This window comes from Peromyscus californicus, unplaced genomic scaffold, assembly GCF_007827085.1.
Source record: "Peromyscus californicus insignis strain IS unplaced genomic scaffold, ASM782708v3 Scaffold_15__1_contigs__length_86483966, whole genome shotgun sequence".
NCBI lineage: Eukaryota > Metazoa > Chordata > Mammalia > Rodentia > Cricetidae > Peromyscus > Peromyscus californicus.
The window spans coordinates 78,528,548-78,554,558 of record NW_026294447.1 but is presented as its reverse complement, the minus strand read 5'-3'; the positions used below and the strand labels follow the sequence as shown (position 1 = coordinate 78,554,558).

The following is a 26,011-nucleotide window of genomic DNA, read 5'->3' as shown; positions in this document are numbered from 1 at the left end:
TAAAGGTGTATGCCACCACCACCGGCTTTAAAGACTTCATCAATTTGTTCTTAGACAATTTTATGTATGTGTATAGTACATCCTGGCTACTGTCACCCCCACCCTCCCCCCTCTCCCTTCCACCAATTTCCAACATTCATGTCTTTCTGTTTCGTTTTGTGACTCAGTGACTTTACCCAGGGTTGTCTGTGTAACCATGGCTTTGGGGCTATCCATGGGAGCCTGGTGGATCCTCAATGGATACATCACTCAAGAGAGTGGCTGCCTCTCCCCCAGACTCCATCAGGTGGGAGGGGTAGGGCCCCAGTGAGCCCCTCCCCTGTCCATGACTAACCCTTGACAGCGCCAGTCTCGTGCAGGTCCATTGCAGGCAAAGCACAGACGCCGTGCGATCGTGACTGCAGTGGCTGTGTTCGGCCTGACAGAGCATTTCACAACCCTTATATTCTTCGTACCCCGCTCAGATGCTCTCTGAGCTGCAGAGGGAGTGCTTTCAATGTCCTGGCAAAGGATGAGCACTCAACATCACTTCTTCTCAGCACCTTGATCAGCCAGACATGTATGCATTCACCACCATTAATTGAGGAAGGGGGCTTCTCTATGTTGAAAGCAGCATTCGGGGCCTTGTGTGGCAGATTGACCTAACTGTTTTTATGAAGCCCATTGAGGGTGTGTTTTCTGTCTCCTAACTTTTTCTTGTATTTTCCAAGAGATTCCTGTAGCTGGAGTTTTCCTGCCTGGCCCACAGTCAGGACAAATCTCTCTCACCTGCCAGTCCCACAGCCGTCAGACCCGACCAAGTAAACACAGAGACTTATATTGCTTACAAACTGTATGGCCATGGCAGGCTTCTTGCTAACTGTTCTTACAGCTTAAATTAATCCATTTCCATTAATCTATACCTTGCCACATGGCTCGTGGCTTACCGGCATCTTCACATGCTGTTTGTCATGGTGGTGGCTGGCAGTGTCTCTCTGACTCAGCCTTCCACTTCCCAGCTTTATTCTCCTCCTTGTCCCGCCTACACTTCCTGCCTAGCCAATGGCCAATCAGTGTTTTATTTATTGACTAATCAGCAACACATTTGCCATACAGAACATCCCACAGCAGATTCCCTTACTGTTTATCTTCTCATCCTTCTGTTGAGGTTTTATTTGTTAATTTTTAATTAATTTTTTAATTAATTTTGTTAATTTTCCAGAATTCAGTTTTCCCCCCTGAGTGCTTATGTCTTATATTCTCAGATGTTCTGCTCAACAGTTAAGAGCACTGGCTGTTCTTTCGGAGAACCTGGATTCAACTCCCAGCACCTACATAGCAGTTCACAATCTTCTATAATTACAGTTCCAGGGGATCTGATGCCCCTTTTCTGGCCTCCATGGGCACTGCACATGGTGGACAAACATACAAGCAGGCAAAACACCCATACACTAAAAATAAATAAATCTTTAAAAAATAAAAATAAGGTGCAGCATTAAGCAGTTTTCTTCTGTGCCCAGTATTATCTCCTCCACTTTGCTTTCGAGGATGGATCTCTCTTTCATATCGGAGATTTGCTCACAAGTCTAGTGCTTAGCTGCTCTGTTCATATTGAGTCCAATACTAAAAAGCTGATAGAAGTCATATACATAAAAGTGAGCTACGATCACGCTGTTCTCCCGGGAACTCTCATATATCAGTATCTGCAGGGCTTTGTTCTTTCAAATCCCTGCTTAGGATTTGAAGTTCACAGGCGACCTTAGGAATTCCTAGTTGGGGAAGGTGGGGTGTTTGTGTTGTGTGGTGGCCCCACTGACCCCTCCTGTTTTCTGCTGTGCTGCGGAAGCTGGGATTCACTACCCCGTCCCTTATTGGTGGGACTGTGGATTTTAGAGAGGTACAAATGGAGACACAGAGACAGAGACTGGGCCTGGCATGGGCTTTTGAATCCTTAAAACCCACCCCCTGTGACACACTTCCTCCAACAAGGCCACACCTCCTAATCCTTCTCAAATAGTCCACCCCCTGGTGACCAAGCTTCAAATATATGAGCCTATGGGCACCATTCTTATCCAAACCACCATGATAATCAAACACAGTCCTGCTCTTGGCTGCTGCTGCTTCTCCACCCCGGCCCCAGAACTGAGGTGTTTAGGGACTCTGAGGACGGCTTCTCTAACCAGCTGTTTGGGGACTCTGAGGACGGCTTCTCTAACCAGCTGTTTGGGTACCCTTAGCCCCTGTCATGCAGCTTTTAGGATTCTGTTGTTGCTAGCCTGTGTTCATGTCCTCTCCTGCTGTCTCTCTCTCTCTCTCTCTCTCTCTCTCTCTCTCTCTCTCTCTCTCTCTCTCTGTTTTTTGTTTTTGTTTTTCAAGACAGGGTTTCTCTGTATAGCAGTCCTGCTGTCCTAGAACTTTAGAACTTGCTTTATAGACCAAGCTGGCTTTGAACTCAGAGATCTGCTTGCCTCTGCCTCCTAAGTGCTAGGATTAAAGGCGTGTGCCACCACCCTGCCTCTCCTGCTTTCTTCGTCCTGGCCATTTATACCTTTTACATCCTCTTTCTTCTGTTTTCTTGGACTCAGGTATTTAGTCCATTATGTTGTCCTGTGTGTGTGTGTGTGTGTGTGTGTGTGTGTGTGTGTGTGTGTGTTCTATATCGTTCTACCTACCTCTAAGGGCTGGCATCACAGGCAATGTGCCACCATGGTCATTTCCAAAGAGTTTTATTAACTGAAAAAAAGCACGGCACAGAGGAGAGTGTATCATGTGCTCCTCTTCGTGTAAAAACCAAGGAAAGGAAAGCAGAACATATGTCTGTAGTATTTATGTGTAGTTTGTGTGTGTGTGTGTGTGTGTGTGTGTGTAGTATGTATGTGTGCATGTAGTGTGTGTGTGCGTGTGTATATGTATGTGTGTGTGTAGTATGTATGTGTAATGTGTATGTGTGTCTAGTATGTGTGCGTGTAGTGTGTGTGTGTAGCGTGCATGTGTATGTGGTGTGTGTGCTGTGTACGTGTGTGTAAAAGAGACAGAGACAGACTAAGGCACAGAAACTGATGGGTCACTGCAGGTAATAGGAATGAAGAGTCTAGAACGGGCAGGAAGTCGCTTTGCAGTGTTTATTCTTTTATGCTCTTAAACGTTTAAACTTTTTGAGTATTACTTTTTTCAATTAAAGATTTCAACAAAGATTAGTTTAATAAAAGAAGGAATTTGATCTCCCTTGCAAACCCTTCACTCACCAGAGTTTTCAGACATGGGTGCTTTCTCTAGTCCAAGTAGCCAAACACTGGAAATCTACAGTGAAGCTCGTGTTTGGATGGTGATGGAGGATGAGGGACAGAGGGAGCAAGGCAGTCTCTTCAGAGCACGTGCTGCTGCTTTCCCTGAGCCTGAGTTCCCTCAGGAGGAGGCCCGCACGTGCTCCCCAGACACCAGGCCTCCGTGGGGAGGGGCTTAGCGGTCCTGTCAGCTCCTGGATGAAGGCCTGCTCACTCGTGCTGTTCTACCACAGCAGAGCTCAGAAGGGTGACTGAGGGAGTAAAGCACGATAGCGTCGTATAAAAATATATTTAAAATTTAGGGCTAGGGCTCAGGGGGAGAGGCCTTCCATGAGTGAGCTCCTGGATTCAATCCCTAGCACATACCCAGGTGTACCCACGTGCACACACACAGACCTTAAAATTATTTCACAGAGAAAACACGTTTGTTATAGGTAGGCAAAGAAGAAAGTCTAAATTACTTGTAGTCCACCACCACAGTGTAACCAGTTGTGCATTTTCGTTTCCTATTGTTGTGACAAATATCCTTATGGAAATCGGTCTGAGGGGAGTGGAATGGTTTGTTTTAGCTCAGAAGACTAGGTTACATCAGAGCACAGAAGTAAGTAGAGGCAACGGGAACTTGCTAGTCAAGAGCAGAAGAAATGGTTCGTGTGTGCTTACTAGTGCTCAGCCCACTTCCCACTCTTAGACAGTTCCGGACCCACCCCAGGATCCGGTGCTGCCCACAGTGGGCTGAGTCTTCCCACACAAATGAACACAGTCAAGACAGTCTCCCCCAGACAGGCCCGCAGGCCAGCCTCATCTAAACAGTCCTTCAGTGAGGCTCTCTTCCCGGGGTTCCAGACTGTCAAGATGACAGTTAAAACTGACCATCACACATTTTTGCTGTTGCTTTTGTTTCTTGAGGCCGGGTCTCACTGTGTAGCCCTGGCTCACCTGGAACTCACCAAGATCCATCTGCCTCTGTTTCCCAAGTACTGGGACTGACAGCATGCATGGCCTCAGACCAGTTTTTGTTTTTTGAATGTATATTCTTCCAGAGTTCTAGATATTCAATCATATTGTACTTTGTTATTTTCTAGCATTTCATGTAATTAGGGAAACATTTTCATAACTCTGTAATGACTGGGTAATAGTTTGTTGTAAGATGTACCATCATTTATATCACAGCCCCTCCTCCCTCACATTTGAACTTCTAAGTTCTGCTCTTAAAAACAGGAAGGTAGCAAACATTCTTACAGTGTGCTCCTTGGACACACTATCACTTAACTGTGGAGGGTCAGTTCCTAGAAATGGCCCCGTCTGGCTGATCCATAGATTATGCATGGGCCAGGCAGATGGCAGTAGATAGAGCCTGGCAGATGGCAGTAGATAGAGCCGCCAGGCAGATGGCAGTAGATAGAGCCAGGCAGATGGCAGTAGATAGAGCACTTGCTGTGCAAGCCTGAGGACCAGACTGCAGATCCTCAGCACCATATAAACTCTGGGCAGTCATGGCAGCTGCCTGGAATCCCAGCACTCGGGTGGCAGAAACCAGAGATGCCCTGGGCAAGCTTCCTAGCCAGACTAGCCAGAATTGGTGAACTCCAGGTTCAACCAGAAACTACCTCAATAAATAAAGTAGAGATCCATCAAAGAAGAGGCCTAACGTCAACTTCAGGCCTCCACATAAGCCTGCACACACATGCATGCTCACCCAGGAATGTGCATGCACACCTGCCACACACATGCACATTCACATGTACAAATGTGTGTGCACACCACACATACATATACTGTTAATAGATAGTATAACCCCAAATAATAGTTGTCACAATAAGTGAATATTTTCTTTTACTTTTTAGATTTTTTTTGAAACAAAGTCTTACTGTGTGTGTGTGTGTGTATTATAGAAAGTTTGAGCCATGCAGCCTGGTAGTATGGGCCTGTATTCCAGCTACTCCAGAGCCTAAAACAGGAGGATCCCAAATTCAGGTCCTGCCAGGGGTACAGAGTGCGTGCAAGGCTAGCCTGGGCAACTTTGGGAGACCTCTGTCAAAAAGCAAAAGGTGGGCTGAGATATAGCCCAGTAGCAGAGTACTTGGCTGGCATGTGCAGCACCCTGGGTTTGATCTCCAGTACCACCAAAACAAAATTTTAAAACCCAAAACAACAACAAAAACAAACCAGAAATCTGAGGCAAGGTGTCTCACATCTGTATCCCAGCACTTGAGTGGGGTGGAGGAAAGGAGGGCAAGACAGGAAGATCTGGAAGCTCAAGGCCAGCCTGGGTTACATGAAATCCTGTCTCAAACAAACAGAAACAGGAAAGAAAGAAACTAAAACAGAAGGATCCCAAATTCAGGTCCTGCCAGGGGTACAGAGTGCGTGCAAGGCTAGCCTGGGCAACTTTGGGAGACCTACGTCAAAAAGCAAAAGGTGGGCTGAGAGGTGGGATGTGGCTCAGTGGTAGAACACTTGCCTTGCATCCATAAAGTCCTGGGTTTGATCTCCAGAACTAGAGTTAAAAAGAGGAAACTAGACAAAAATAAAATACCTTCACTAATAGACCTGGTACTCAAAGATAACCAAAACTAGCAATTGTTTTGATTTTATTTTAACTTGATGGTTCTGCTCTGTATAGGACTTTGCAACTTTCCCCCAGTGAGTATTAACCTGTGCTACTACATTTCTTATATAAGTGGACGGTTTCTAATTTTTTTTTTTTTTTTTTTGGTTTTTCGAGACAGGGTTTCTCTGTGTAGCTTTGCGCCTTTCCTGGAACTCACTTGGTAGTCCAGGCTGGCCTCGAACTCACAGAGATCCGCCTGCCTCTGCCTCCCGAGTGCTGGGATTAAAGGCGTGCGCCACCACCGCCCGGCCTGGGTTTCTAATTTTATAAGGCTTCTGGTTTTCTTTTCTAGGAAAAGGAATCTGCAAGCATTAATACGTCAGGGGCCGGGGAGATAGTTGAGTTCACAAAGTGCTTACTGTCCAGCACGAGGTCCTGAATCCAATCCCCAACACCATGTGAAAAGCCAGGCGTTGTAGCCCATGCTCAAAATCCCAGCCCTGGGGAGGTGGAGTTAGGGCATCCCTAGAACTCATTGGCCAAGACATCCTAGCCAAAAATATGATCCCCGGGTTCCAGTGAGAGACTCTCAAAACCCAAAATGGATAGCTATCCTGAGGAACAACACCCAGAGCTGACTTTACGTGCATGTGCACACACACATGCGCACACATATATACATGCATACAAGTTGGTAAGTCAGCACATTTCTATCCATGGTGCTAACAAATGATGCTTTAATCAGAGCAAACTTTCTCTCTGCCACCCAGAATATGGGGAGGACACTTGTCCTCATCCATGCATTTGCCACAGTCTTGCTTCTCACCCCTCCTAGGTGCCAGAACTGGGAAGGTGGCATTGGCGGGGTGCCAGGGATGGAAGCCCATGGCGGCTACACCTTCTGTGGCTTGGCTGCGCTGGTAATCCTCAAGAAGGAACGCTCTTTGAACCTGAAGAGCTTGTTGGTGAGTAGCTGTTACACCACCCCCTCCCCAGCCCAGGTTTGCTGCTGTGCCTCTGATCTGGGACCATAGGGAGGTCTGTGATGGGAAGGGCTGCCAGAGCCGTGAGTGCACAGACTCTAGTCCCAGGACGAGGCTTCAGGTGGGGTTGCTGGTGCTCAGCACAGTTGTGAGTCAGCTGAAGGAGTTCACAGCTGCCCTCGGTCTCCGGTCCTTCTCCTACCTCTCCCTCTGACTGCTTTGAAGTTTCTGTAGACCCTGAGTGGTCTTGAGTCCTCTGGCCACCTGGAATGAGCCAGAGGACTTTCCCCCATACCCAAGAAAAATAGCTATGGATTTAGAATTATCATGTGTCTTAGAGTCTCCTAAGAGAAGAAGCTATGAAAAGAGCTTTGAAGCATTTTAAGGCCAAAGATTTATCACCTGTGAAAATTTTATTACCTGTGAAAATTCTGTATCTGCATTCCAGTGAGTTCTCCAGGCAGTGAGAACTCTCCAGGGGGCATGGGGGGTGCTATCAGGAGGTCTGGACATCTCTTCTAGACCCCCAAGCTCTTGGCCAGTGTTCAGAAATCAGTCAGCTTAAGGGAAGGCTAGAACACACAGATGTATTCTCTTTGTCTTTTGGCGAGCATGCGCTCCCCTGGCCATCATCAAGGTAAAGCAGCCCCAGCTGACATCCAGCGAGCAGGTGCCAGGCCTCATTGTGGAGCCCCGTGAGCCCGCTGGAGAGCTCCGTTTGTATTCTGTGGTGTAACAAGCAGCATTTGCCCTCAGTGTGAGAGGAAGCCTCTCACACGGCACACTCTATGAAGGTTCTGGAAAAGTGATACTGAATGACCAGCTCTGTACATGTATTTTAAAATCTGATCACCACCAAGAGATGAAGTGTAAAGTCCCATGTTGTAGGCAAAAATAAGGAACATGGTAGTGCATGCCTAAGTTATAATGACAATAACTGTAGGCTTGGACCCCGCCTCTGCCCCTCAGCCAAGAACCCCTGGCCAGCTGTCTAATCTGCTTTAGCTGTACTGTTTCTTCCTTCTGGAAGGTAGGAATAATAATCCTTATTCTTTGAGGGTTAAAGGAGAGAACATACATAACAGCCTGGTAGACGGAAGGTGCTCCATAAATGTGAATGTCCTCCCTTTCCCAGTAACCCCCTTCCCTCCCTTTGCTATGAAAAACCAACATCTGAGTCCCAGCACTAGGGAGGCAGAGGCAGGGGATCTCTGGGAGTTTGAGGACAGCTTGGTCTACAGAGTGAGTTCCAGGACAGCCAGGGCTACACCAAGAAACCCTGTCTCAAAAAGCAAAGAGAGACAGACAGACAGACAGACAGACAGAGAGGAACCTACACCTATATCTGAGGGCCTTTGGCCTTCTATAGCCAAGGGAAGTGGAACACACCCGTGGCTTTAGGCACTGGAACAAAAGCAGTTGGCTTGTTTCGAATCCACTCACATTGTGGGTTAGTAAAAGCGCAGAGTGCCCCCCTTCCTTTTGAGTGCTTAGCCTAACGCCATTAAATGGCAGTCCCTGAAGCATAGGGTTCATTTAAGACTGTCTAGGGAGGCGTGACTACCTAAGCCCACAGGTTTTTGTCCTTTTAAGAATCTGAGACTGACTTTTGTACTGCTGTGACCAGGGATATAATCTCGGATGTAATCTAAACTCCATTATATTTAAGGGAAGTCCAGGCTTCCCCTCTAAAGAGTCCCTTGGGTCTACACTCAGGAACTCAATGTAGGAGGGCTCCCTTTCCGTCCAGCAGTGCAGCTCTGAGGCCGGACTGGGAGGGAAGAGAGTGTTGTATCTGCTCAGCCAGTTGGTTCTGCTCATCCCTCCAAGGCTATCTTGATGGAGTGTGTTCAGGAAATGTGATGATAAGCCAGGAGTGCTAGTATCATGTGTGGCCTCTGGGTGACAAGTGCTAGTGTATAGCTTCAAAATAAGATTTTCCTTATATCACCTAGCCAGGTTCCTCAGGCTAGACCAAGGGGTTTTCATTTGGTAATTAGGATCAATGGCCTCTACCTTCAGTCCTGGTAGGGACTTGCAGATGTTCTGGAGTGCATGTCCTCAGGTACCAGGTAAAGGCAGGACTAGCTTGATGTTATCTGATGAGACCGGCCCAACACGTCCCTTCTCTGCTTTGAACAAAGTCCCCTGAGCAGTGATGAGAAGAGACAAGCGGCCCTGCCTGAGTTTTCTGCCCCAAGTTGTGTTTAAGAGACTTTTGCAGGCCTCCCATACAAGCGTGGCCTCCTCACTCAGCATCGGCCTCCATCTGGACCTAAGTAAAGATGGCCGTCAGGGTGGTGGGAACAGAGAGGGGAACGGGATGAATGCAGAAGGAGACTATTCGGGGAGGGGAAGAGAACCAGCCTGGAGAGGGGTAACAGGAAATGGCGGTGAAGGAGACAAAGAGCAAAAAAGTGTGTGTGTGTGTGTGTGTGTGTGTGTGTGTGTGCGCGCGCGCGCGCACGTGTGCAAAAATGTAACAGTGAAACCTTTCACTTTTTATGCGAACTAAAATGGCAGTGGTTTTTCCAGCTCTGCGCAGTGATCAGTGCTGGTTGCTTCCAAATGGCCAGTTTAAATGGCAGTGGCTGTGGGGGAACGGGGGAGGGAAGCCAGAGCTCCAGACTTCATCCCGAGGACTGGCCCTTGTTGGTGTGTCTCTGGCTCACACCCGCCCCTCCTGTGCTCTCTCTCAGCAATGGGTGACAAGCCGGCAGATGCGATTTGAAGGAGGATTTCAGGGCCGCTGCAACAAGCTGGTGGATGGCTGCTACTCCTTCTGGCAGGCAGGGCTCCTGCCCCTGCTGCATCGAGCACTGCATGCTCAAGGTGAGCCCACGCCGCCGCTATGGGAGCCAGAAGATGATCTCCCTGGTCAGTTCCTAACCAAGGGCTGCTCAGAGGAAGGCGATTCTGTCTGGCTGGGATTTTGAGACCTGGTGTGGAGCCTCCTGTCCTAGGGGCTGTGTATGCAGAATAGGGTTCAGTTGGCATGGTTTCAGATCACTTGCTGCTGTGGCAGGATGGACTTCCCCTGTGCCACTCCCCACTATCTGAAGGGAGCATCCCCACCCCGTCTCAGGCCCCACAAGGACTGGGGCTGCCATCTCTGCTCGGCATGAAGCCATAGCTGCCATTGCAGAGCTGTGCTCGGTCATGTCGCGATGAAAACCCTCTGTGCACACAGTCAAAGTGGCGACACGAGAGGCAGTAATAAAAGGGCAGAGAACCAGAACCGAGGAGAGAGGACTCACCACATCTGGCTGAGTCCATGTCACCATTAGCAATGTTTTCTTTTGAGCAGGGAGACAGCCTGGTGGGTACAGGCCCCTGCTGGCAAGTCCAATGACCTGAGTTCAGTCCCTGGGACCCACGTGGTGGAAATAGAGAACTGACTCCCTGCAAGTTGTCTGACCGCCACATGTGATCCCCTCCCCCACAAAATAAATAAATAGAATGCTGTTTGTTTGGAAAAAAAAAAGTTTTATGAATGCCACTGCTTTGTTTGGCAGAACTGATGATTGAAATGAGGGACCTCGTGCGTGCGAGACAAGTGCCCTGCCAGAGAGCTGCAGCCCAGCCCTAGTACTGTTTGATCTTAAAGTCAGTGAGCTGACCTGGATGAGTGTGCTTCCCTGAGCAGCCAGGCTAGAGAAATCCACATTCCTTCCTAAGGAGTTGCCACAGGGCAGGCAAGACCAGCAGGCCAAGGCTCCGACAGCCCCTCTCCCTCAATGCCTTCTGATTCCATGCCCATTCTTGCCTGTGATCCTGGGCACACAGGGGGCGGGGGGGGGGGGGGAGTCAATGGCCACCCTGCCGGCTGCCAATCTGTTCCTGCCAGGAGGTCCCTTGGCCCAGAGGGAGACTTTCCTGTGGACTCAGCTGGGTGACTAGTTACTGCTGCCTCCCACACCTAAGCTTCTTTCTGACTCTCTGAGCCCCACGCTTTAATTCCTTAATCTCACTGGAGTTGTTGAGTTGTAGATGCTTTTGATATTGATTAAAAGTCCACAGAGCCGCTGTCCTCCCTTCCCAGCCTGGGGCCATCGGGTTTAGGCCTCAGAATACTGAGGCACAGTAATGCCAGCACTCTGGAACTGCATAGGCTCTGGCTTGATCACTGGTAGGACTGTCAGGAATGCCCGAGAGTACTAGGTCTCAACCCCCTTTGGGGTCAAATGGCCCTTTCACAGGGGTCGCATACCAGGTATCCTACACACCAGATACTTACATTATGATTCATAACAGTAGCACAAGTACAGTTATGAAGTAGCAATGAAAATAATTTTATGGTTGGGGGTCACCACACTATGAGGACCTGTATTTAAGGGTCTCAGTGGTAGGAAGGTTGAGAGCCACTGCTCTAGAGGCTAACTTTTCTCAAAGAAATACCCTGACGTTTTGGTGATCTCTTTCTTTGGAGCTGGCTTACAGAAGGCCACAGATGTTGCTACTTTTTCCATGAGGGTGGCTCTGTTGGTGGCAGCAGAGATTTCCCAAGCCGTCACTGTGCCAGGGTACTTCACTTACATGTTCTCATTTGCTCCCCCAAACAGCCCTATCACACCGAGGCTTTTGATGGTCTCATTTCGCCGATGATGAAGCCAAGTACACGTGGTTAAGGCTTGCCTTATAAACTGCCTGCAACCTGTAGTGGTTGGTAGGTGACCTCAGCCCGGCTGGCATCACTGCAGAGGAATACCAACCTCCTCCCCCCGGCCCCCTTCAAAAAAGTTATCCAGCTTGTTTGTAGCCAAAGACATGCAGGTAGGGGCCAGAAGAGATGGCTCACTGGTTAAGAGCATGTGCTGGTCTAACGGAAGACGTGAGCTCAGTTCCCAGCACCCACAGTGGGTGGCTTAAACTACCTATAACTCCAACTCCAGGGGATCCAACTCCTCCTGGTCTTCAGGCAGGCTGATCTCTTGAGTTGGGGGTAGCCTGGTCTACATAGCAAGTTCCAGACCATCAAGAGCTACATAGTGAGACTCTGTTTCAAAAAAAATCTAAAAAGTAAAAGAAAATATTCACTTATTGTGACAACTATTATTTGGGGTTATACTATCTATTAACAGTATATGTATGTTTGGTGTACACACACATTTGTACATGTGAATGTGCATGTGTGTGGCAGGTTGTGCATGCACATTCCTGGGTGAGCATGCATGTGCGTGCAGGCTTATGTGGAGGCCTGAAGTTGACGTTAGGCCTCTTCTTTGATGGATCTCTACTTTATTTATTGAGGTAGTTTCTGGTTGAACCTGGAGTTCACCAATTCTGGCTAGTCTGGCTAGGAAGCTTGCCCAGGGCATCTCTGGTTTCTGCCACCCAAGTGCTGGGATTCCAGGCAGCTGCCATGACTGCCCAGAGTTTACATGGTGCTGAGGATCTGCAGTCTGGTCCTCAGGCTTGCACAGCAAGTGCTCTATCTACTGCCATCTGCCTGGCGGCTCTATCTACTGCCATCTGCCTGGCGGCTCTATCTACTGCCATCTGCCAGGCTCTATCTACTGCCATCTGCCTGGCAGCTCTATCTACTGCCATCTGCCTGGCGGCTCTATCTACTGCCATCTGCCTGGCGGCTCTATCTACTGCCATCTGTCAGGCTCTATCTACTGCCATCTGCCCGGCTCTATCTACTGCCATCTGCCTGGCCCATGCATAATCTATGGATCAGTCAGATGGGGCTGTTTCTAGGAACTGACCCTCCACAGTAAGTGATAGTGTGTCCAAGGAGCACACTAAGAATGTTTGCTACCTTCCTGTTTTTAAGAGCAGAATGTCAGACCAACTTAGAAGTTCAAATGTGAGGGAGGAGGGGCTGTGATATAAATGATGGTACATCTTACAACAAACTATTATCCAGTCATTTACATAGTGCTACAGAGTTATGAAAATGTTTCCCTCATTACATGAAATGCTAGAAAATAACAATGTACTATATGATTGAATTTCCAGAACTCTGGAAGAATATACATTCAAAAAACAAAAAGCATTAGTCTGAGGCTGGGCGTGGTTGTGCATGCTGTCAGTCCCAGCGCTTGGAAGACAGAGGGAACAGACATTTTTATCCTGTTAGCGGACTGCAAATAGGCATTTGGTTTTGTAGGGTAGTGTGCAGGTGTCTGCTTAACTTACACACACACTTAACATTTCAACCTGACTAGTGCACTGTCCTGAGCTCACCCACAGAGATATTAGTAGAGGGTGTGCATTGAAGTAGAATTTGAGTAGCAAATGGAAAAGTCCATTGAAAAGTGAAGAGTTGCCCGGCCTGGCCACCGCACACCTTTAATCCCAGCCCTCAAGAGTCAGATCTTTCTACATTCAAGGGGAGCTTGACCTACACAGCAAGTTCCAGGTCAATCAGGGCTACATGAAACCACTTTCTCAACAAACATGAGTGGGTAAATAAATGATGCTCTCTCTAAACGGTAGTTGGATACAGTGGCTCTGTGCAGAAAGCTCCCCAGGATGCAACATACAGTATAAAAGGCCAGGCCCAGGGCTGGCACACCAGCTGGTGCCCACTGGCTTTTCCTAGCATCATGTCCAAACACTTAACAATGCGTGATATTGAGAGAAGCGTAGGAGGGAGTCAGAGGTTACCTTGTAAATTATATATCCTCTATTATGCTGTTTTCTTTTCTTCTTCCAAAAACGTGAGATGTATTATTACTTACGTTTTAATTTTTAAAAACTCTGTGTGTGTGTGTGTGTGTGTGTGTGTGTGTGTGTGTGTGTGTGTGTGTGTGTGTGATGTGCGTGTGTGGTCTGTGTACATGAGGGTGTCTGAGGGTGTCAGATTCCCTGGAGCTAGAGTTACAGGAAGTTGCCAGTCACCTGACAGTGGGTGCCGGGAACCACATCCTTTGCAAGAGCAGAACTTGCTTTAACCACTGAGCCACCTCTTCTGCTCTGTGTTTCTTGTATTTTTTAGTAAGCAAATGCATCATTTTTTTTTCATGTTTGTTACTAGGTATTGAGCCCAGATCCCCTACAATGCTAAGCATCTTCACCACTGCTGAGTTATATCCATAGCCATAAACTTAAAACAAGTTTATATATTATTAATTTAGTTGTAGTACTGGGGGGTTGAACCCAGGGCAAATAGGCAAAATGGAGACAGGAAGTAGGTACGGCTGTGCTATAGAAAAATGGTAAATGTAGTGGAAGATGAGAGTCATAACATTATCGGACTTTAGAAAACAAAGGATAGACTAGTAAATCAGTTAGGAATGCAGGGTGTGCAGAATAAATAAGCAGATACTGTTGCTTGTTGTTTTGAGACAAGGTAGCCCAGGCTGGCCTAGAACTCATGTCAAGCCTCCTGTATCAACCTCCCAACTGCTGGGATTACAGGCATCTGCCACATACCTGGCTTTTTTCTTTACCTTTAAAAAATTATGTATTTATGTATTTATGCTAGGGATCAAACCAGGACCTCACACAAGGTTGTTTAGAGATAATGAAGCTTGGTTCTTTTTAAAAATTTTTTTTATTCTCCTGTTGCTTATGGTATTGGTATCATGTGAGAATCCATTGCTAACTTCATCATCATGGGAATATATGTTTTCTTCCTAGAGTTTTGATTTTTAGCTCTCATAGGTTCTTGATCTGTTTTTTGTTTTTTTTTTTTAAGATTTATTTATTATGTATACAGCGTTCTGTGTGCATATATGCCTGAATACCAGAAGAGGGCACCAGATCTCATTACAGATGGTTGTGAGCCACCATGTGGGTGCTGGGAATCGAACTCAAGACCTCTGGAAGAACATCCAATGCTCTTAACCTCTGAGCCATCTCTTCAGCCCTATTGATCTGTTTTTAAGGGTTGTTTTTTGTTTTTTGTTTTTTTTTTTGACAAGTTCTTTCTATGTGGCATTGTCATCAGCCTCCCAAGTGCAGGGATTATGGGCATGCACCATCACACCCCAGTAAAGATTTTCTTTTGTTTGATTTCTGGTGCTGGGGTTGAAGGAGACTCTCGTGTGTAGCTTATACAGTGGATACATTCTCCCTCCAAGCTTCATCATTGGATGTAGAAGTCCAGTTGTCCCAGGATCGACTGAGCCTTCCTTCACTGAATGGATGCAGCATCTGTTGATAACCAGTTGGCTGTGGGTATGGGGCTTAGCTCCTGATTCTCATTTCTACTGCATTGTGCTATGTACCTATCCTTAGGCACCATGGTTATGATAGCTCTGCTGTAGGTTTTGAAATAAGGAAATATAGGTCTCCTGGCTTTCTTCTTTTTCCTGGTAACCTTGGCTGTTTTGGGTCTTCTGCAATTCAGTATGAATTCTGTTAATTTAAGGACTGCAGAGAATATGTAGATTTTTTTTCTTTAAAGATAGTCTCATGTATCTCAAACTATATAGTTCAGTCTGGCCTTGAACTGCTGGTCTTCCTACCTGCCTTCTGAGCACTGAAATTACAGGTCTGTGCCACCATACCCAGCAAGCATTGACATCTTAACAATCCCTATTTACTTGTTTTTGTTTATGTGTGTGTGTACCTGTGTGCACTTGTGTGTCCTAGATACATGCACATATGTGGAGGCTGACAACCAAGTGTCTTCCTCAGTCACTGACGCCCATTTGGCTAGACTGGCTGGCTGACCAGCGCCGGGATCCTCCTGCCTCCACCCCTCAGCTCTGGTATTACAAGTGTGTACTGCCATGCCCAGATTTTTTATCTGGGTGCTGAAGATGGAACTCAGGTCCCCAAGCTTGTGCAGCAAGCACTTTATTGGCTGATCTGTCTTGCTAGTTCCTTGTAATTAAAGCAATTATTACATTTATTTAGTCGTGTTTGTATTCATCAGTTTGGGGTGGGGTGGGGCACAAGATGTGTGCCAGGGCAAACGTGTGGCGGTCAGACCTGGTTCTTTCCATCAGACTGAGTAGTAAGAGCCCTTACCTGCTGAGCCATTTTACTGACTCTGTTATTATTTTTAAACTCTTTATGTAGCCGAGGATGACCTTGAACCTCTGATCTTTCTAAGTGCTGGGATTATATGTGTGTTACCATATCTGGTTTATGAAGTGCCTGGCCTGATTATTTTCTTAATGTTGAACTACTCTGCATCCCTGGGATAAGTTTCACCTCCCCTTTAATACATAGTTTACATCAGATTATTAGTATTTTGTGGGGTTTTTTTTTGCACCTTTACTTCTAAGTATCTAGTTTGATCTTGGTAATAACTCAGAGAAATTTTTAAAAATAGCGTATAGGGGCCGGGCAGTGGTGGCGCACTCCTTTAATCCCAGCACTCGGGAGGCAGAGGCAGGTGGATCTCTGTGAGTTCGATGCCAGCCTGGTCTACAAATAGAGTTCCAGGAAAGGCACAAAGCTGCACAGAGAAACCCTGTCTCGAAAAACCAAAACCAAAAAAAAAAAAAAAAAAAAACCAAACAAACAAAAATAGTGTATAGGGCCTGCAATAGCTCAGTGGATAAAGGTGCCCATCCCCAAACCTGCTGACCTGACCAGTGGTAGTCCACTTGCCTAGCATTTCCAAGGCTCTGGGTTTAACTGGTAACACACACACACACACACACACACACACACACACACACACACACACACACACACGCATAGACAGTGTGATCAGATACACAATGTTCGGATTCTCTGACTCATTTGAGATTCTTTCCTTTGTCCCTGTACTTCTGTCAGTGGATGTAAGTCTGATGTAGAGCTGTAGATAACCAGCATGAGTGCGGTCTTGAATTTGACCCCTAGCAAGGGCTGGAGACTGGGATGTCCAAGGTTGGGGTGCCAGCAGACTCTGGTACCTGGAGGGGTTGCTCTCTGCTTTTAGGGAGGCCCTGTCACTGAGTCCTCTAGAGGGGAGGAAAGCTATGTCCTCAACTGGTGAAAGGTACAAATGCTTTTTACCATTTTGGTTACCAGGAACATCTTTTTTAAACTTTCTTTTCATTTATTCTTTGTGTCTTTCACATCATACATCTCCATCCCATTCATTTCCGTCTCTTCGTATCTGCCCTCTGCCCTTGCAACCTACCCCCCCCCCCCCAATAAAATAACATAAAACTCAAGAGGAAAAAAAAAAAGGAAAAATCGATCTCGTCATGGAAGCTGTAGTGTGACCCAGTGAGTCACGCAGTAAACCCTTTTGTCCATACATCTTTACTGCAAGCGTTCACTGCAGAGTCACTGGTCTGGTTCGAGGCCTCTGGTTTCTGCTACAGTATCGATGCTGGACCCTCACTGGGACTCCTCTTGGTTATCCTGCTGTTGCCTGTGTTGTGGAGATCCTGCAGCTTTGGGTCTGCAGCTCTGGCCCCTTCACGTGCTCCAGCAGACCACAGATGGGGTGGATGTTGGGGTGGGCCAACTCATAGCCTGGTTCTGGGCATAAATAGTTGCAGGGTTGGTCAGCCCACCAGCTCTCCTGTCCTCACCACCAGGGTGGGCTCTCCTGCATTGCCCCTGGCTAGTTCAGCCCAGGCCGAGATGAGCAAGGGGCGGGGCCGGTTCTCCTGTTTTCATGTCCTAGGGTCTCCCACCTACACCTTCAGGGCCAGCTCTACTGTGCTGCCTGGGCATGGTGTGGGTGCCACTCTCCCAAGCTGATGAAGAGCAGGGCCAGCTCTACTGTGCTGCCTGGGCATGGTGTGGGTGCCACTCTCCCAAGCTGATGAAGAGCAGGGCCAGCTCTCCCGCTCTTTTGACCTCAGGGCTAGCTCTCTCATCTTGGGGGAGAGGGATCTCCCCCCCCCCCCCATACCACCACATGACAGCCGAGTAATAGGACCACCTCTCTCATGCTCACAACATTGGGGCTGACTCATTCACACCCCCGCCAATGGGGTTGGCTGTATTCTTCTGCCCAGGCGAGGTGCAGGGTTCTAGGAACATCTTAAAAATTGCATTTATTTATTGTGTCTCCCTCCCTCCCTCCCTTCCTTCTTCCCTCCCTCCCTTCCTTCCATCTTTTTCTCCTTCTTCTCTTTCCCCCACCTGTCTCTCCCTCTCTAGCTCAAGTGATCCTCTTGACTCAGCCTCCTAAGTAACTGAGACCACAAGTATGTGTCTCTTTTCAAGGAAAATAATTGGGTGCTGGGGAGGTGGCTCAGTGGTTACGAACACTGGCTGCTCTTCCAGACGACTCAGGTTTGTTTCTCAGCACCCACATGGTGCCTCACAGCTGTCTGTACCCCAGTTCCAAATCCAGTGCCGTTTCTGGCCTCTGTGGATACCAGGCACACATGTGGTGAACAGACATGCATGCAAACAAGTCACCCACATACATTAAAGTAAAACAAACCAATACAAAACCAAGTTATTGCCAGATATGTGAGGCACACCTGTAATTCCAGGAGATGGAGGCTTAGGGTCATCATTAGCTACATAGTAAGTTCAAAGCCAGTCTGGGCTACATGAGATCATGTCTCAAAATAGAAAAGAAAATATTTTCTGTCTGAATATTTTATAATTAAATGTGGGATTTTTTTTTTTTTGGCCATGTGTAGTGTATGTGTATGTGTGTGTTTGTGTGCACATGTACATGTGGTATGGATGGAGGCCAGAGGTTGACATCTGGTTGTTCTTCTGAGTCACTTTTCACTGTATTTTTAAAGAAAGGGTCTCTCACTGAATCTGGCTATTACCCCCTGGTAAGAGTTCCTTCCCTGCTCAGATTCCACTAACTAGTTGCACAGGACTAGAGGGGATGCCCTCGGGGGACACTAACCACTGCTGGAGATGTGGTTTAGGACATCCATGTTGACTGGCACACTTCAAGGCAAGAGAAACTGCCACTTAGAACTGCCCTTTGACGCACACCCGTGTGTCAGGAGAGGGATGCGTGACGAAGCTCGCAGGGGTACGGGGAACGAGTGGACTGAGACTAACCGCTGCCCTGCCTCTCCTGTCCTGTCCTTCACCAGGCGACCCTGCCCTCAGCATGAGCCACTGGATGTTCCATCAGCAGGCCCTGCAGGAGTACATCCTGATGTGCTGCCAGTGCCCAGCGGGGGGGCTGCTGGACAAGCCCGGCAAGTGAGTGGGGGTGAGGGGAGAGGGAATGTGCCACCCTGGCCACTTAGAGCCAGGCCCGTCAACCTGGGGCGGCGGCCCTGCCCTCCAGCCGCTTAGCACTAGCGTTGTTCAGGGAAAGTGCTCCACTTTGGGCAACCCCTCCAGTAGCCCTGGGCCTTCACTTCTGGCTCCTCACCTTGTCCCCCAGCTCACATGCACCTTTCTCCTTCTCCAGAGAGGCCAATGGATTGCTAGCTTCCCTCCACTGTTACTGTTTTGTTTGGGGTTTCTCTGTGTAGCCCAGGCTGTACTGGAACTCATTCCATAGACCAGGCTGGCCTTGAACTCAAGAGATCCACCTGCCTCTGCCTCCCGAGTGCTGGGACGAAAGGGGAGCACCACCACCATGCCCAGCTTCCTTTACTGTACTGCTTGGTGTTTTTCTTGTTAAGCCCATTTAACGAGAATAGGCTATGGATGGAGGTATAGGTCAGTGGTGGAGCATTTGCCTAGCACGTATGTCGTTCTGGGGTCATCCCGAGCAATGCAAAACAGCAAAACAGGATAGGCTATCAAAGCAATGAGTGCTATAAACGGATTGTAGTCCAACAACCGTTCTGGAGTAGATGAAATGACTAAACACAAGTGTGGGGTATTGCGTATGGTAGAGTCTATGCAAAAGGGAACTAAACTACGAGAGGTCCCGTTACATTCCAGACACACACTCACAAACACTTCCACTGCTGCCACTGCTGCTCTGAGAAAGGCCTGGCCTAGCAGTGTATCAAGAGGAGTGTGCTCGATCCCTAGACATTTTGTGATCTTTCGAGAGAAATACTTAACTCATGTGGCAGTATTTGGAGAGGCTGGTAGGAAGGGGACAAGGCTTCTCAGAGCTGTCTGTCCTTGCAGGTCACGTGACTTCTACCACACCTGCTACTGCCTGAGTGGCTTATCCATCGCCCAGCATTTCGGAAGTGGAGCCATGCTGCATGATGTGGTCATGGGTGTGCCTGAAAATGCTCTGGTAAGCAGGTAGGGGTCTGTTGGGGAGTCTGTGACCCCTGGGAGAAGACTGTGGACTCAATCCAATTCTGATGAAGGGATTTATTGATTAACTGCTAGCAGGACGAATCTCTGAGCCAAAATTGAGATTGTCATGAAGGAAGGGTATGGGGAAGGACTCTCTGTATCTGTGCAAGCAAGTAAAACCTGTTCTGTCTAGTCTGCCAAGTTAGGTGGGTAAGGCAACTCAAAGCAGTCTTGGGTATCTGCATAAGCAAGTTACAGAAGTAAAAAAAGCAGGTAGTTATATCATAACAGATAGTCACGGCTGTATACTTTCAGGTGGGGGTCACTGAGTCAGGGTTATTGAGAACTTACCTTCCAGGGACTGGAGTCAGAGACAGATGGCAGATGTTACCAAGATGGATGCTTAGCATAAAACAGAACTTTTTTAGCCATAACAGTTCAATACCCCTTTTCTGCAAGGTCTTCCAGGTCAGGGGACCTCACTTCAGTGTGGCCACTTGTGTCCTGCAGAGCCGGCTGCTTCCTGTGTGGGCAAGTTGGGAAACTCACTGGCCCCACCCCCGGCACTTTTCAGCCTGTGAGTGAAGGTGTGGGTAGGGGAAATACAGGGCCAGGCAGGGGCAGGATTTCAGTGTTCTGAACTGGGGCAGAGACAGTTATTCTTCTCATCAGCTGACTTGGGTCCAGTCCACTGCTGACCACAGTTTCCCTCTCGAAGGCCAACACAGTCGTTACTCAGATCCCGGGGACCTCTAGCAGGGGCAGGGTACTGCACTCACTATCGCAGGCTTCATGTCTCAGCTCACATGCCTTCTCTTCGGAGGACGGACTGCCCACATTGCCATGCTGTGATACCACATGACGGTTTGCCACGTGTGTCTTTCACCGTGTGGATGCTTCCCCCAGAAGAGGCAGGCCTAGCTAGGGATGTAGCTCGGGGTAGGGTCCTTGCTGAGATGAGTCTGTAGAGCCTTGAGTTCAGTGCCAGCACCACTAGACAAGAGGGGGGTGGTGCCTTCCCTGGCCTGTGCTATGGCAGCCTGGCAGAAGCCGACACTCTGTGCCTAGACATGAGCCCAAGAAACAAACACGGCTGAGACTGTCCACATGGCCAAGTAACAGAGCCACTTGTCCTGGCCACCCATATTAGGCAGTTCTACCTCCAGCAGATAGAAATGTTGAGCCTCATCTTTTACCTGGCTTGTACATCTTTCCTCTGTCTGCACTGGGAAATGTTTCAAGCAGAAGTGCAAACAGATGGCAGACAGATGAAAAGCCATTCTTTGTTGGGTCCCACTGTGTGACTCTGTAGCTCTGGCCGGCCTGAAATCCATATTGTAGACCAGGCTGGCCTGGGACTTGTGTGAGTTTTCTTGCCTCTGCCTCCTGGGTGATTGGGATTATAGGCTGCATCCACTCGATCTGGTTCAACCTTTTATGGGGCGGGGGCACGTGTGTGGGGGGCACGTGGAGACCAGAGGGCAAACTCAGGTGTTTTTGCTCAGGAGCTGTACACCTTGTTTTTTGACCTGAGCATCTCAGTGGGACCGGGGTCTTGCCTATTGGGCTGGCTGGCTAGCCAGTAAGCCCCGGGGGTCTTCCCGCGTCTGCCTCCCTGGTGCTGAGACTCTGAGTGCACCAACCACACCGGCTTTTTACATGGGTCCCGGAGATCACACTCGGGCTCTTGTGTTTTTGAAGCAGGTATTTTACTAGCTGAGACATCTCCTCAGACCCCCAGGAAAGATCAGCTCCAAATCTTTCTTAGACACACACGAGGGCCAAGTGGGATGGCTCAGTGGGTTGCCACACAAGGCTGATATCCTGAGTTCAGTCCCCGGAACCCACACTGTGGAAAGGATCGACGCCTGCATGTCGTCCTCTGACCTCCACCTGAATGCTGTGGCATGTGTGTGCTCTGCACCACAGACACAGAATAGGTAAATAAATAGAAAAGCACTTTGAGGATTGATGACCTCCACCTGAATGCTGTGGCATGTGTGTGCTCTGCACCACAGACACAGAATAGGTAAATAAATAGAAAAGCACTTTTAGGATTGATATAATTTTTTTTTTATTATAATGTGTTTTTCAATTTGTGTTTTAAAATATACTGACCTCATGAAAATAGGTAGCTGCCTGCCCCTCCCCCATTTTAGACAGGGTCTCACCCCGCAGTGCTGGCTGGCCAAGAACTCTCGAACTCCCAGATCCACCTGCTTTATCTCCTGAGGGCTGGGGTTAAAGGTGTTCACTGCCATGTGCAGTTTTCTCTCGTTGTCTCGCAGGCGGAGGGCTAGGGCTGTAGCTCAGCTGGTCCAGTGCACGCTTAGCACGCACAGAGCCCTGGGTCAGCCCTCAGTACTGTAGAAACCCAGCATGATGGCGCAGGCCTGTAATCCCGGCACTCGGGAGGTAGAGGCGGGAGGTGAGAAAGTCTGTCATTCTTGGCTGTACCCCTCTTAGACGGAGGCCAGCCTAGGCTACATGAGACCTTGTCTAAATAAATAAAGGAGGGGCTGGCAAGATGGTTCAGTAGGTAAGGGTGCTTGCTGCCAAGCTCAGAACCTGAGATCACTCTGGAACCTCTACAGCAGGAGGAAACCAACTCCTCTGACTACATGTTGTCTTCAGACCCTCCTCATCACAAGATGGGGGTGTGTGTAAAGAAACTGAAAATGTTCTGCAGCTATATCCTCCTCCTCTTCACTCTCCCAGAGAGGGCCCCGAATACCGCTCTAAAATTCTGTCCTGCCTCCGACTTTACATTTCTTTTGGATTTCTGTGATGTAGGGAAATGATGTAAAGGGATGGAAACATGACACTCACCCTCAAGAGAGCTGTGGTCCTTCTTAGTTATGAACACAGATGCATGTTCACCGTTTTAATCATTGAAACCCATGTACAAGTATAAAAAGTGGAGGCTGGCCCCATGGCTGTGGCTGTCTGGTGGATGCCCAGTGCCGCCACCCCTGCCCTCTCCACCACAGCTGTGAGCACGCTTTGAAAGGAGCTTTGAGATGCTCCTGTGCACGGGGCTTTACTCACATGTCACAGGCTAAGCATCCCACACGTGAACATTTTAAATCCAAAATGCTTTAAAAGCTACAACTTTTCAAGTGTTAGGGTAGCTCTCAAAAAGTTCAGAGCCAGGAGTGGTTGTGTACACCTGTAATTGGAGCACTACATCCCGTCAAAGAGATGGACCCTTTTCATTCCATAAGGAGTGAAGTTACGCCATTTGAAAGATGATGCTTGCAGCTGGAACCATTGTAGTAAGTGAATGGAGCAGTCTCAGGAAGACATGTTTTCTCTCAATCGTGGGTCCTAGGTTGTATATAGACACATAAAACATGTATGTATCTATGACATGAAACTAGAAATCAAGCTGTCTATGGGGACAAAGGGAATTAGTGTGGAGGGGGAGGGGTGCTCCGAGGGAGGAAGGGTAGGAATATTGGGGGGAATGTGCTCAACATACCGTGCATTCATGTAGCAACTTGAATTTTGCAAAGGTTACAGTGTTTCTCTTCTCTTCCTCTCCTTTTCTCCTTTACTTTGGATCTGCACTCCACATGGGAGAGAAGTGTAACCTTCTGTGTTAGAGGTAGTAAGGGAAGGGAACAGAGGACAGTGTGCTGTATGTACATGGAAGCCAAAGGGGTCACTATTTGGGGGACTGGAGACCAGCAGAAGCGGGGACTGAGGTGCAGATAAGAACAAGGCATAATGACAGTAGACACGCAAATGTCACAATGGAAGTCAGACACAGTAGTGCACACCTGGAACCCCAGCCATGTGGGAGGCGGCAGCAGGAAGACAGGAGTTCAAGCCCAGCTTACATGGTAAATCTGAGGCCAGCCTGGGCTAGCCAGCCTATGAGAGACAGACTGAAACAAAGACACTGCTGTAACAAACTCAGTACTTTGTCTGCTGATTACAAACACATTTAGGATAAAAGTTATAGTACGTAAGAACAGGTTTTGGAGCAGGGGATGTAGCTTAGAGGTGGACACATATGTTAACGTGTGAGGTGCTGGGTTTGCCGCACACAATCGTGGACTTCAGAGTTTTACATAAAGACACATAACAGGTTAAGTCTATGTGAATATTCCAAATTCCACCAAGTCCACAATGTATTTCAGATAAACATAAGCATGTCCTGTGTCGTGAAAATACCCGAAAGCGCACATTTAAGTGGCTGAATACTGTGGTTGTGCACTGTGAAATGTTTTCAGCAGATACCGTGGTTTGCACATGTGGGCCTGGAGTAAACCTGTGTGTGTGTATGTGTGTGTGTGTGTGTATGTGTGTGTGTGTGTGTGTGTGTGTGTGTGTGTGTGTGAGAGAGAGAGAGAGAGAGAGAGAGAGAGAGAGAGAGAGAGAGACTCATGCTCCTTAATCTAAGTTCTGCCAGGTGAATTTCAGCCACCAAGAGCCACTGGTGATGGACTGGCGTCTGTTCTCTTTACAGCAGCCCACTCACCCTGTCTACAACATTGGACCCGACAAGGTGATCCAGGCCACCACATACTTTCTGCAGAAGCCAGTCCCAGGCTTTGAGGAATGTGAAGATGAGGTGACCTCAGATCCTGCCACCGACTAGAGGACCCTGTGGCTCCCCCAGCTCCCCCGTCAGACAAGGTTTCTCCATTTGGGTACAGAGCACACTCTGTGCTTCTGTGAGCCTTGGCCGCTGTGGAGTTGTGGTTTCTTTGTCCTTTCCTGTCAAACAAAACAAAGCCATCAGCTCTGGGTTCAGAATACACAGTGGTGTGATTTTTTAAAATTATTTTCATACCTGTCAAATCAAAACTCTGTGAGCCTGTGCAGTGGGGTTGGAGGAGAGCAATGCATGCTGGGAAGCAGCAGCCTCTCCTGGCAGCCAGCAGCCTGGCCCACCATGCTGAAATGGAGGCTATCTCCGCACCCCAGCCCCTGTGGTGACTCCCACCTGCACACCACCATTCAGTCACCTCTCGGGTAGAAACGTCAGCTCCGTGCTGGCCAGGGTGGGGCTCTGGGTCCTGCCTACGTGAGCTCCCTGGAAAAGATCACTGGGCTGGAGCAGCGCCTGCTTCTGCTTGTGTCCTTCACCCAGTCACCTGCAAAGGACAGCGGCTGGGAATGGAGGAGAGCCTTAGGTTGAGTCCCTCCCCTCAACCTGGGAGAACTGAGCCACACATCTCTCCAAGGCCATGTTTGGTGTAAGCAAGACTTGTTTTGTCCTAGATATGACTAGACCCAGGTAACCAATTATGATTGGAAAATCAACCTCTAGGTCAACTCTGTGCCAGAGGAAGCAGCTTCCCCCAGAGCCCAGGCCCTGCCTCTCCCCATCATGTACCAGGAGAGGTCCTCCTCCAGGCAGTACTGCAGCCCAGGCTCCTTCCGTTTCCACCCCCTACCCCCAAGACAGTGTTGTCTTTGCTCATCCAGAGTATTAACACTACTAAGGCTTCACCTTAACTGAAGACTCAGGATTTATTCCTGCCCTGCACACTGCAGGCTCACTGAAACAGAATCAAGCGCTAGGTACGCTGTGGGGACAGTGGCCTTGGGCGGTAGGGCAGGCACTGCCAGTGTGCCAGGGTGCCAGTGTGCCGACTCCGGGAGCTGCCTCTGCACTGGCCCTTTTGGTCGGCAGGGTGCTGAGTTTGGTCATCTGTCACGGCTTCAGTCACAGTGAGCTCATGTGACTGTCCAGCCATCGTGTGGACAGGCGGACAGGAGCCTGAGACGCAGCATGAGGCTCTTCCCCAGATCTCTGGCCATGTGCTGCCTCTAATTCCCTATTGCTTTGGTGTCCTGGGCTATGTATTACCTCCTGGAAATAATAAAAGAGTAACATTTTCTATGTTTTTTTTCCTTAAGAAATTGTTTTTGTCTCTGTATGTGTGAATCGATTTGTGTGTAAATGTGTCTATGGAGACCAGAGGAAAGTGTCAAATCCCCTGGATCTGGAGTTAGAGGTGGTTTTTAGTGGGTTCAGTGTGGGTGCTGAGAACCAAATCAGATCCTCCAGAAGAACAGCAAGTCCTCTAGCCCTTTGTAGTAGCTCTTCTATCTGTCCCAGGAAAACTCCTTCAGATGCCCATTTGCTCTGGGGATTTCCTGTCTCTTGCATGAGAGGGAAGCAGAGCTTCATCCCCCCTTGCACACCT

General features: G+C 48.4%; 1 protein-coding gene across 2 annotated transcripts in view; it reads left to right on the top strand.

Moving 5' to 3' along the window:
- The window catches only part of Fntb (farnesyltransferase, CAAX box, beta), a 104,540-nt gene extending 78,838 nt beyond the window's left edge, over window positions 1–25,702 (top strand). For both annotated transcript variants that reach the window (XM_052739535.1, XM_052739536.1), the window contains exons 8-12: window positions 6,653–6,782; window positions 9,500–9,632; window positions 18,725–18,836; window positions 19,728–19,842; window positions 24,322–25,702. In XM_052739535.1, coding sequence (XP_052595495.1) covers window positions 6,653–6,782; window positions 9,500–9,632; window positions 18,725–18,836; window positions 19,728–19,842; window positions 24,322–24,453 — 622 coding nt within the window. In that variant the 3' untranslated portion in view covers window positions 24,454–25,702. The remainder of the gene's footprint in view (window positions 1–6,652; window positions 6,783–9,499; window positions 9,633–18,724; window positions 18,837–19,727; window positions 19,843–24,321) is intronic.
- Window positions 25,703–26,011: the final 309 nt, after the last annotated feature.